The sequence below is a fragment of the Neophocaena asiaeorientalis genome, unplaced genomic scaffold (genome assembly GCF_003031525.2).
Source record: "Neophocaena asiaeorientalis asiaeorientalis breed wild unplaced genomic scaffold, Neophocaena_asiaeorientalis_V1.1 scaffold762, whole genome shotgun sequence".
Lineage (NCBI taxonomy): Eukaryota > Metazoa > Chordata > Mammalia > Artiodactyla > Phocoenidae > Neophocaena > Neophocaena asiaeorientalis.
In genome coordinates this window covers 487,558-499,159 of record NW_020175828.1, presented here as the reverse complement: position 1 = coordinate 499,159, position 11,602 = coordinate 487,558, and the positions used below count along the sequence as shown (strand labels likewise).

At 60.7% G+C, this 11,602-nt stretch overlaps 1 protein-coding gene across 1 annotated transcript in view; it reads right to left on the bottom strand.

The window, feature by feature from the left end:
• LOC112391379 (vegetative cell wall protein gp1-like) overlaps positions 1-10,912 on the bottom strand; it is a gene marked incomplete at its 5' end in the record, with an annotated part of 11,565 nt that extends 653 nt beyond the window's left edge. Inside the window, 4 exons of the mRNA XM_024732725.1 lie at positions 3,477-3,640; positions 4,504-4,665; positions 6,190-6,386; positions 9,854-10,912. Coding sequence (XP_024588493.1) covers positions 3,477-3,640; positions 4,504-4,665; positions 6,190-6,386; positions 9,854-10,912 — 1,582 coding nt within the window. The remainder of the gene's footprint in view (positions 1-3,476; positions 3,641-4,503; positions 4,666-6,189; positions 6,387-9,853) is intronic.
• Between the last annotated feature and the right edge of the window lie 690 nt (positions 10,913-11,602).

The window sequence follows — 11,602 nt, the reverse complement described above, 5'->3', positions numbered from 1 at the left end:
TGCTTCCTCTCCCCACCCCCACCCACCGGGCCTCCAGGGAAGGCAGGTCTCCAGCCCCTGCTCCCGGCCGCCTCCCCCGCCTGCGGCCGGCCACCCTGTCCTAGGAAGTCACAGCTCCGGCCTGGCCCCCAAGACCTCCTTTGCCACCCGCGGGACATCCTATCCCTTGGCCTCTGACCCGGGACCCACCCGCGGGCATGTGCTCCTCTGGGACTGAGGACCCTCTCCTCCTGGCCTCCGTCTTCTCGCTGCCCCCTCACGGGGGCAGGCGGGGGGAGCTCTCAGGGCTCAGTGCCCGGCCCTCCACTGCCCTCGCTGCCCCACACTCAGCACGACTGAGAGCGCACATGGTGTGCACGCGTGGGGCGAGCGCGTGTTTGGGTACGTGTGTGTACGCGCACCTGTGTGCTCACATGCGCTGTTCAAGTGTGCGTGGTGTGCCCTGTCTGCGCACGTGCCTTGTACGTGTGTGTGCTCTCGTGTACACGCGTGCGTGTGTGTGTCCCCGCCCCCACAGCCGTCACCCCACCAGGAGACGGGCCAGGCGCAGACAGATTGGAACAGACTTTGCTCCTGACTCTTGCTTCCCACGCCCACGGCCTCTGTGGGCCCCCCTCCCCTCTCCCTGCCACCTCTGCCCCCCCAGCTCCTCCCCACATCTGCAGAGCTGAGTGTTGCAGACCCCCGTACGGAGCCCTGGTCTGAGAGACCCCACCCCAGGCCCTACAGTCCCGGGCAAGTCCCCCCACGCCAGGCTTCCGCCAGTCTGTCCTCACCCGGGGGCCTCAGAACACAGAGGATGAATCCGAGGGCCCTGGAGTCGGTGCCCAGCTAGCTCCCCACGTCCCCGGTGGCTGCTCAGCCCCCCCGGGAGTGCGGGCCACTGTGAAATGGGGGCGGGGGAGCCCCCCCGCCCAGCTGGGGGTCAGGGTGGGTCCCTGGCAGCCCCGCTCAATGCCAAGTGATCGCGAGCGCCCGGCAGGCGCAGTTGCAGAGCTGTCCCTGCCCCCTGGGAGCCGCCGGGGCTGGGGGCCCGGCGGGCGGGCCGCGGGCTCTGCGGTGCACAGCGAAGGCTATTTAAATGCTCCATTGGAGAGGGATTAAAGTTTACGCAAGGTCACCGAGGATGTGATAATTATAATCACAGGTTTTGGCTCCACAATGACAGCCATTTGTTATTTCCGCTCGGGCGGCTCCCGCGGCCCCGAGCTGGTGACAGGCGTGGACTGATTTAGTGGCCCGAGCCCGCACCCCTCCCCTCCCACCGCAGTCCCAGCAGCCCCCACCGCCTGGGCCGCCACGGGGGCTCCACCCCCGGGGGCCGGGCTTATTATGGGATGGGAGGGGGAGTGGACAGCGGCGACCGAGAGGAAGATGGGGGCAGAGGCGGAGGGGCGCGAGGGCAGGGTGGGCTGGGGACCTGGGTCCCCGGTGGGGGAGGGGGCTGGCGGCACACAAGCCCGCCCGTCCCGGGGCCTCAGTCTGTCCATCTGTGGAGTGGGGGTGCGCTGTGCCCGAGGTGCCTGGCTCCGGGGTTGGACCAGTTACAGCATCTATCATTACCCGCCACGTTAATAAGTCAACGGTGGCCCTGGGGCTGGGCGGGAAGGGTCTGTCCAACTCCACGCCGTCTCCAGCTGCAGTGTATGCTTGGGTTGCGATGCTTTCATGGAACAGGGTCCATTTCTCCCGGAGGAAGAGTCCTCCCCGCAAACATCTGGCAGAGGCCCAGGGCCTGGCACAGCTCCATCAGGGATGTGCCTCAGTGTCCCCTCTCCCGACCCGGAGGACACAGGGTCCCTGGGGAGGGGAGGCAAGACCAGGTCCCCCTCCTGGGCTGTTGTCCTGGGCAGAGTTGGCGGCTCCCCTGCACCAGGGTCCCTAAATCCTGGACCACTGGTGCCGAGAAGGTCCCAGCAGTCAGCACGAGGCTGGTGAGTCCCGGCTGTGATCTGCCCAGAGGGGCCCTGAGGGCGGGGCACGTGCTGGCCAGGGCCCCTTTGCTCCCTCCTCTGTCCCGGGATGACAGTGGGAGGACAGAGTCCGGGAGAGCTGGCCTGCCCGTGGGGCGTGCCCTCCGCACACGGGGTCCAGGGTCCCTGGGGCTCTGCCGGCGCAGAAAGAGGGGCGCCCCCAGCACCCCACCCACACCCCACCCGCCTTCTGCCTGTTGCTGCCCCGGGACTGATGCAGCTCTTTTTGTTTGTTTTCGCCATCAGAGGCGAAAGCGCTTTAATACATATTAAATGGTGATAAATAGGGGGTCCGGGCGGCCAGCCTGACGAGGCATTTATCTTGGAGGGGGTGAAGATTGATAACTTGCAGGCAGCATAAAAATCAAGCCAGAGCCCGTCTGGGGAGGCCGTGTCCCGGGAACCCTGCTCTGTCGGGTGCCTCAGGGGACCCGCCGTGCCACCGCAGACCCTGATGGCCAGAGAGCCCTCTGCCCTGGCCCTGGTCTGAGCTGGCCACGCTTCATCTCTTCACCCAACTCCCAGCGAGGCAGGGTCGGCCTGGGCCCACGACCGTGCCCCTGGGCAGCTGGGGGCCAGTGGGGCTCCCGGTGACTAGCTGAGGCCCACCCGCCACCCAGGTCTGGTCACTGGAGTCTCCCTGTAGCCCCCTTGCCGCCTCCAGGTGGTCCCTCCTGCCTGCTCCCATCCCCACCCACAGCAGAGGGACACCTGCCAACACTCTTAAGACCCTGTGTGTCCCTCCAGGGCCTGAGGCTGCTTCCTGACTGGGGCCTCACAGCCTGACCCTGCCCAGGGCCCCACCCAGGGCCCCACCTGCTCCCCAGTCCTCACTCCTCTGGCTGAGGACACCAGACCGTGAAGCCTCACCCCACCTGGCCTCCAGCCACATCTGATTGGCCAGCTGAGGTCACGTGCACTCCCCGGCCAAACCCCTGCCAGGGCCATGCCCAGCCCTTGACTTGGCCCAATCAGGGTCCCGTTTTGGGACAGAAAGATAACTTTTGGGTTCTAGAAGCTGATCAGGAACCCTCTTACTTTCGTCCTATCTGACCCTTGCCCTCCCTTGGCCTCTGACCATCTTGACCTCTGACCTCCCTGGCCCCTAACCTCTCTGAACACTGCTCTCCCTGATCATTGCCCTCTGCGGCCCCTGCCCTCCCTGACCTTTACACTTCTGGCCCCTGACCTACCTGACCTCTACCCTCCCTAACCTCTGTCCTCCCTGGCTCTCGCCTTCTGCCCTTTCTGACCTCTGCCTTCCTGACCCCTGACCTCTCTGACCTTTGCCTTCCCTGAACTCTGACTTCCCTGACCCGTGTCCTCCCTGACCTTTGTCCTCCCTGGCCCTATCACTCCCTGACCCTTGCCCTTTGGGCCCCTTCCTTCCCTGACCTTTGCCCTCTCTGACCTCTCTGGCCCCCATCCTCCCATGTGGCAGCGTGCACAGGAGTGGCTGGAAGGGACCCCAGGCCTCAGGGTGAGGACATGATGTCAACCTACCTTGGGGCCACCCTGACGCCCACAGGTCAGCACGGGGCAGCGCTCCCCGGACGAGGCTCAGGGGCTTCTGGTTGCTCTGCATCCCGTCCTGCCCGGGGTCGCCCCTGCTCTGGGCCCCCCCACTGCCCTCCAGAAGTGGGGACCCTGCCCTTGAGCTGCCCTCCCTGCGTGGAGAGACAGCCCCAGCCCCCGTGTGTGCATCAGGGCCCAGCGGGGCCCGTGGGGAGCAGGGGGAGGGGGCTGGCTGAGGCCCAGGGTCTGACCTCCGCGGGCCCTGCGAGCCGGGGGGACGCTGCTGGAGACGGGATCTGGCCGTTCGCAGTTTAGGGAAAGCCCTCTCTCCTTCCTCGTCTGCAACCTGGGCCCCAGGGTGCTGGCTGGATCCCCCAGGCTCAGCCATTGCAAAAGGACACGGCCTGGCACCAACCTGGCATTGGCCTCACAGGCCAGGACCCACCCTCCACCCCCTCCCTCCTGGTACAGAATATGTAAATGCCCTGCGCTTCCTCGTGATCAGCACGACGAACCTCTTCTGTCGCCTCCCAAGAAAAATTCCCCTTCTGGGGAGGTAATGGATGTGGGCCAGGCGCCCTCCGGGTTGGCGCTCACCGCCCTGTCCCAGAGAAATTGATGGACACCCCCGCCGCCCTGTCCCGGAGAAATTGATGGACACCCCCGGGAGGTGCCGAGTCTCCCTCTCCGCTCAATTAATCAAACGAAGAGGTTTTATTTAAAATGCCCGCAGATCTTTCAAAGACAGCCACGGCGCCCCTCACACGGAGGGCGACTGTCCTCGGGACTGGCACTGACTTCTGGGGATGGGGCAGCTCCCCAGAGGCCCCCGGCCCCCTCCAGAAGCAGAGGCCCTGGTGGCTCTGTCCCCTGGGAAGCCTGGCTGGGACGGGCTGCTCCGCTCTCTGGCACGCCCTCCGCTGTGTGGGCTGGCGCTGTCCCCAGAGCACACCCGCCCCCCAGGCCCCTGCTGTAACCAGGTACCCTGACCAGACACCAGGATGGAGGCTCTCACCGGTAGTCCTGGAGGCTGGACGTCGGAGATCGGGGTACCGGTGGGTGTGTGGACAGTGCCTCCTCTGTGTCCTCACATGTCCGCTGCTCTGTGCCATGCTGGCCGGGGCTGAGCTTCAGGCACGGGGTCAGGGAGGCGCCCAGAGGCTGGAGGCTGGTGGCTCTTGGGAGGCAAGGAGGTCGGGGGTCGGGTAGGGCTGCCCGAGAGTGGACAGAGCGTGGGAGGTGTGGCTGGAAGGGCGGAGAGCTCACGGGGTTGGGGGGAGCCTGGGAACCTAGTGGGGGGCCGCTCCCGCTCGAGCTGGTGTCTCCGTCTCTACCTGCCCACGGTCCCGGGTGGGTCTGCTGAGGCCCTGGCCAGGCCCCGGTGAAATGCACTATATAAATGTAAATTTCCCTTCGAGTTGGGCTCCCTCGTTCAACAAGCTATCAGCACGGCGCTGTCAGTCCAATTTTTCACACTCTGTGTCTCTGTTCTCTGTCTGGGGCAATCCTGTTTCCCTGGGCCGTGGCAGGTTGGCAGCTGGGAAAGTTCAGCTGTGCAGAGACGCAGACAGGCCCACCTGACAGGCCCCCCGCAGAGGGGCAGGGAAGCGCGGCCGCGGGCAGGCTGACCCAGGAGTGGCCACCTGGGCTGGAGGCGTGCTGAGGGGAGAGAGTGACTCCTCCCCAGCGGCCCATTTTCCTGGCCGGTGGGCTCTGGGCAGATGGGGTGATGGAGAGAAAGGGGAGTGCTCTGTTTAGGGCCCTCCCTCCCCGACCTAGGCCACTCCTCATGGGGCACCTGGGCCTCAGGGTCTCCCTCTGACCCCACTCAGGGGCCACAAGCCGGGGTCCTAGGAGTAGGACACGACCTTCCAGCAGCTCCCTTGTCTCCCATGGTCAGGAGCAGGGCGGTGCCTGGGGCCCATCTTACAGGTGGGAAAACTGAGGCCTGGGCATGTGGCAGAGCTGAGGCTCTGAGCCCTGGGCTGATCCCTGGCACCTAGAGGAGGGGACAGACAGGCAGAGCACCGGTGTCAGGAGTCTGGGGGTGACCCTGCTCTGCTGGCCTCCAGGCCACCCGCTCCGCTGCCCTCAGCCTGCTGTCTGCGCTCTCCAGCCATCACCACATCCTGCCCATCCATCCTCCCTGGGACTCACTGCCACACCTGCTGGGCAGGGAGACATTTATCTTGGCGCCTGGGAGCTCCCCACTTCTGAGGACCGGAGGGAGGCCCTGCCTCCATGTGAGAGGGCAGGAAGGGGAGCTCCAGGCCTCCCAGGGGCTGGGGGAGCATCTGGCCAGAGGCCCCAGGGACATGGGGCTCATGCCCACCTGCCAGCCCCACTCGGGGACACGGGCAGAGGAGGAGGCAGGTAGGACGGCTCCGGGGAGGGACTCACTTCATCCAGGTGTGACCGACACACAACACCCCATACACAGCGAAGGTGGGTGTGGATGCAATGAGCACATGGCCGAGAGCTGTCACCCCTAAGTTGTCTCTGCCCCTCCCCCACACACCCCTCCTCTCCCGGGGAACCACTGGTCTTTTTGTCCACATAGATTAGTTTTCTCTCTCTAGAATTTTATACACGGGGCTTATTCCTCTGGCTCCTTCCCTGGGCACTGCTGTGCTGAGATTCCCCAGGTGCTTGTGCATGGGGTCTGTCCCCTTGCTCGGCCGCAGTGCGGGGACCCACTCACCTGATGGTGGGCAGGGTGGTCTCCACCTGTAAATCCCGCGTCCCACACAGCCTCGCCACACTTGGCGGTGGCCGCCTTTCCCCTTTGAGCAGCGTTAGGCCGGATGGCTGCATCCCACCAAGGCGATAAGCTGCATTTCCCTGAAGGCTGTGGGCAGGAAGCACCTCGGTGCCCTCACTTGCATCCACGGATCCTCTCTGGTGGAAAAAGTCCGCTCAAATCTCTTGCCTGTTTTTAATTGGGTTGTTTGTCTTCTTAGTATTAAGTTGTAGATCTTTTTTCCCTGTTTTTAAAAATTGAGATATAATTCATGTAACATAAAATTCCCCGTTTGAAAGTGTACTCTTCTGTGATTTTTTGTTATATTCACAAGGCCGTGCAACTATCACCACTACCTAATTCCAGACATTCCCGTCACCCCAAAAGGAAGCCTGCCCCTCTCGTAGCTGCCCCCTCCCCCGGCGCCCAGTAATCTGCTGTCTCTGCGGACGTGAGTCTACTACCCACATAGGTGGAACCACACACTAGGACGTGTTGCACGGGAAAGGGTCTGCCCTGTTTCGCTGAGCACGTGGGTGGCCCTGAGGCATCAAGGCCTCACGGCTGTGGGCTGGGAGGTGGCCTTGGGGCCCGGAGCAAACAGATGGGTTTTCATGGGGCCGCTGCTCCAGACCCAGGGGAGAGTCTCGTTAGTGGGGGTAAATGGGGCAGGGCTTCGGAGAGCAGAACCCTGAGAGCTGGGAGGGGGGAGATGGGGCGGGGTGAAGGGGTGGTCTGCAAGTTTTCAGACCTCTGCTGCTCCAAACCTCATGGAGCGTCCCGCCGGAGCAGAGCCTGGCGACCTCTGGCTTGACAGGTAGCGAGAGGGGTTGGGGGTTCCCCCGAGGGGTGCAGACACCACCCCCACCCCACGCTGGGCCTGATTTATGGGGTGTCCAGCTCCATGTCGTTTGCTTTTCCCAAAGCCTGCAGAAATCTAATTGCTCTTTGGAGGGAAAAGTGCCCTAAATAAAGCCACTAATTGCAAGCGAGCGGCTCCTGTAACGGGCAGTCTTACCGGCCTTGAGGCAACCGCGAGTGTGGACTCCTGGATGGAGCGCCCAGGCTGCTGGGTCAGCGGCCCAAGGTCGGAGCTCGCCGTGCCTCAGGGCGCCCCTCTGGCCGCGGTTAACTGGAATAAGGAAGTCAATCCGCGTGGCCGCGTGGGACACGATCTCCGTTGGATCTCTCTCCTGGGCAGATTAGTTAAGTGCCATCAGTTCATGGCCCCGGTCCAAGGGGACACATGTGAGTCACTTTCCCAGGCGATGTCAGGCCTGCAGGAAACACCGCTCCAAGCCGACCCACAGCTCCTGTGCTGGTGCAGGGATGTGGCTGAGGAAGCGCTGACCTGGTCCTCAGGGGAGCGGGGAGCTGGAAGCAGGCTTCCCACTGAGCGGGGTGAGGCCCCCTGACGGGGGCTGACTCCCTGGGTGTGGTGGACTTGCTCCTCATGTGAACAGAGCTCAGGGCCTGGATGTCCCGCTGCCTCCAAGTCCCGCCTCCAGCCCCGCCCCCCAGCCTCTGCTCCCACGGTGGCACGGTCCTCCCCACTGTTACAGGGCACCGAACATCATGCTGAAACTGGGATGCTGTCACGACAGTCTGGCTCCCACACCCCAGGCTGCCGATGGGCACCGCTGCTGACTCAGGGCCCTGGTTCCCAGGCCCCCTGTAGGAAACCAGAACATGCAGGTGTGGAGTAGGGTCTGCCACCACATGGGCTGCTTGAGCGGGATCTCAGGGAAGCAGTGCTCAAGGGCTCAAGGGCAACACTGGGGAGGAAGCCCTCTCCTGGCCAACCCCACCCTTGCTACGTCTGCTGGGCCCAGATATTGAGTTGGCCAAAAAGTTCGTTTGGGTAACATCTTACAGAAAAACCCAAACGAACTTTTTGACCAACACAATACATGGCCAATCCCTTCCCCCTTGGGCCAAAGAGCCCGCCAGGGAAGATGAGCTGGCAAACTGCTGTCCTGAGTCTTAAAGACAGATTCAGCTTGCAGCTAAAGTTAGACATGGCCACCAGCCTAGCCTCTGCCACCTGGCAGAGAGGTAGCCCTGAGCAAGTGTCTCTACAGTATCCTCATCTCGTGGGGCTCTTCTGACTCAGAGAACAGATGGGGAAAATGCTATGGGCCAGAAGGAAACGATGGGGATGAGGTAGTGGCGATAATGATGATGGTGGTGATGATGGTGATGGTGATGGTGATGATGGTGGTGATGGTGATGATGGTGATGGTGGTGGTGGTGATGGGGATGATGGTGGTGATGGTGGTGATGATGGGGATGGTGATGATGGTGATGATGATGGTGATGATGGTGATGATGGTGATGGTGATGATGGTGGTGATGGTGATGATGGTGATGGTGGTGGTGGTGATGGGGATGATGGTGGTGATGGTGGTGATGATGGGGATGGTGATGATGGTGATGATGATGGTGATGATGGTGATGATGGTGATGGTGATGATGGTGGTGATGGTGATGATGGTGATGGTGGTGGTGGTGATGGGGATGATGGTGGTGATGGTGGTGATGATGGGGATGGTGATGATGGTGATGATGATGGTGATGATGGTGATGATGGTGATGGTGATGATGGTGGTGATGGTGATGATGGTGATGGTGGTGGTGGTGATGGGGATGATGGTGGTGATGGTGGTGATGATGGGGATGGTGATGATGGTGATGATGATGGTGATGATGGTGATGATGGTGATGGTGATGATGGTGGTGATGGTGATGATGGTGATGGTGGTGGTGGTGATGGGGATGATGGTGGTGATGGTGGTGATGATGGGGATGGTGATGATGGTGATGATGATGGTGATGATGGTGATGATGGTGATGGTGATGATGGTGGTGATGGTGATGATGGTGATGGTGGTGGTGGTGATGGGGATGATGGTGGTGATGGTGGTGATGATGGGGATGGTGATGATGGTGATGATGATGGTGATGATGGTGATGATGGTGATGGTGATGATGGTGGTGATGGTGATGATGGTGATGGTGGTGGTGGTGATGGGGATGATGGTGGTGATGGTGGTGATGATGGGGATGGTGATGATGGTGATGATGATGGTGATGATGGTGATGATGGTGATGGTGATGATGGTGGTGATGGTGATGATGGTGATGGTGGTGGTGGTGATGGGGATGATGGTGGTGATGGTGGTGATGATGGGGATGGTGATGATGGTGATGATGATGGTGATGATGGTGATGATGGTGATGGTGATGATGGTGGTGATGGTGATGATGGTGATGGTGGTGGTGGTGATGGGGATGATGGTGGTGATGGTGGTGATGATGGGGATGGTGATGATGGTGATGATGATGGTGATGATGGTGATGATGGTGATGGTGATGATGGTGGTGATGGTGATGATGGTGATGGTGGTGGTGGTGATGGGGATGATGGTGGTGATGGTGGTGATGATGGGGATGGTGATGATGGTGATGATGATGGTGATGATGGTGATGATGGTGATGGTGATGATGGTGGTGATGGTGATGATGGTGATGGTGGTGGTGGTGATGGGGATGATGGTGGTGATGGTGGTGATGATGGGGATGGTGATGATGGTGATGATGATGGTGATGATGGTGATGATGGTGATGGTGATGATGGTGGTGATGGTGATGATGGTGATGGTGGTGGTGGTGATGGGGATGATGGTGGTGATGGTGGTGATGATGGGGATGGTGATGATGGTGATGATGATGGTGATGATGGTGATGATGGTGATGGTGATGATGGTGGTGATGGTGATGATGGTGATGGTGGTGGTGGTGATGGGGATGATGGTGGTGATGGTGGTGATGATGGGGATGGTGATGATGGTGATGATGATGGTGATGATGGTGATGATGGTGATGGTGATGATGGTGGTGATGGTGATGATGGTGATGGTGGTGGTGGTGATGGGGATGATGGTGGTGATGGTGGTGATGATGGGGATGGTGATGATGGTGATGATGATGGTGATGATGGTGATGATGGTGATGGTGATGATGGTGGTGATGGTGATGATGGTGATGGTGGTGGTGGTGATGGGGATGATGGTGGTGATGGTGGTGATGATGGGGATGGTGATGATGGTGATGATGATGGTGATGATGGTGATGATGGTGATGGTGATGATGGTGGTGATGGTGATGATGGTGATGGTGGTGGTGGTGATGGGGATGATGGTGGTGATGGTGGTGATGATGGGGATGGTGATGATGGTGATGATGATGGTGATGATGGTGATGATGGTGATGGTGATGATGGTGGTGATGGTGATGATGGTGATGGTGGTGGTGGTGATGGGGATGATGGTGGTGATGGTGGTGATGATGGGGATGGTGATGATGGTGATGATGATGGTGATGATGGTGATGATGGTGATGGTGATGATGGTGGTGATGGTGATGATGGTGATGGTGGTGGTGGTGATGGGGATGATGGTGGTGATGGTGGTGATGATGGGGATGGTGATGATGGTGATGATGATGGTGATGATGGTGATGATGGTGATGGTGATGATGGTGATGATGATGGTGGTGGTGATGGTGGTGATGATGATGGTGGTGACGGTGGTGATGATGGTGGTGGTGATGATGGTGATGGTGGTGGTGGTGATGGTGATGATGGTGATGGTGGTGATGGTGATGGTGATGGTGGTGGTGATGGTGGTGATGTTGATGGTGATGGTGGTGATGGTGGTGGTGGCAGAGGACAGCAAGCATTCATTGTCTCACAGAGTTTCTGAGAGTCAGAAGTCTGAGAATGACGTAGTTGGGTGGTTTAGCTCAGAGCTTCTCATGGGGCTGCCATCCACTTGGCAGCCGGGACTGCAGGTGTCTCACAGCTCGACTGGCAGTGGATTTGCCCCTAAGGTGGCCCCAGGCTTGGCGGGTCCTCACTGCCTGCCGGCCCCCGCTTTGGGCTTCTCTCCGGGCTGCCAGCGTGGACAAACAGGCAGCTGGCCGCCCACGGAACCAGCGTGAGAGAGATGGGGGTGGGAGGAGAAGGGAGGGAGGGAGACCACACCAGCAGCCGAGACGGGAGCCACAGTCGTTCCGTCACCTCATCTCAGACGAGACACCCACCCCTCCTGCCACGTCCCATGGAAGCAAGTCACCAGGTCTAACCAAGGAGAGGGCCCCGCAGGGCGTGAGCGTGGGGAGGGATCAGGGCTGTCTCAGAGACCTCCTGCCGCAGCGGTGGTGAAACCACGAAGCAGGAGCCGGGGGCGTCTTCTGGCTTCAGGCCCCTCCAAGCGGGAGGCCAGGCAGAGTCTGTGGAGCCTGGGTCTCGTGCATTCCTTGTGAAGAGGAAGACGGTTCTGGTGACCGCTCGGGCCCCAGGCCCTCTGCCGTG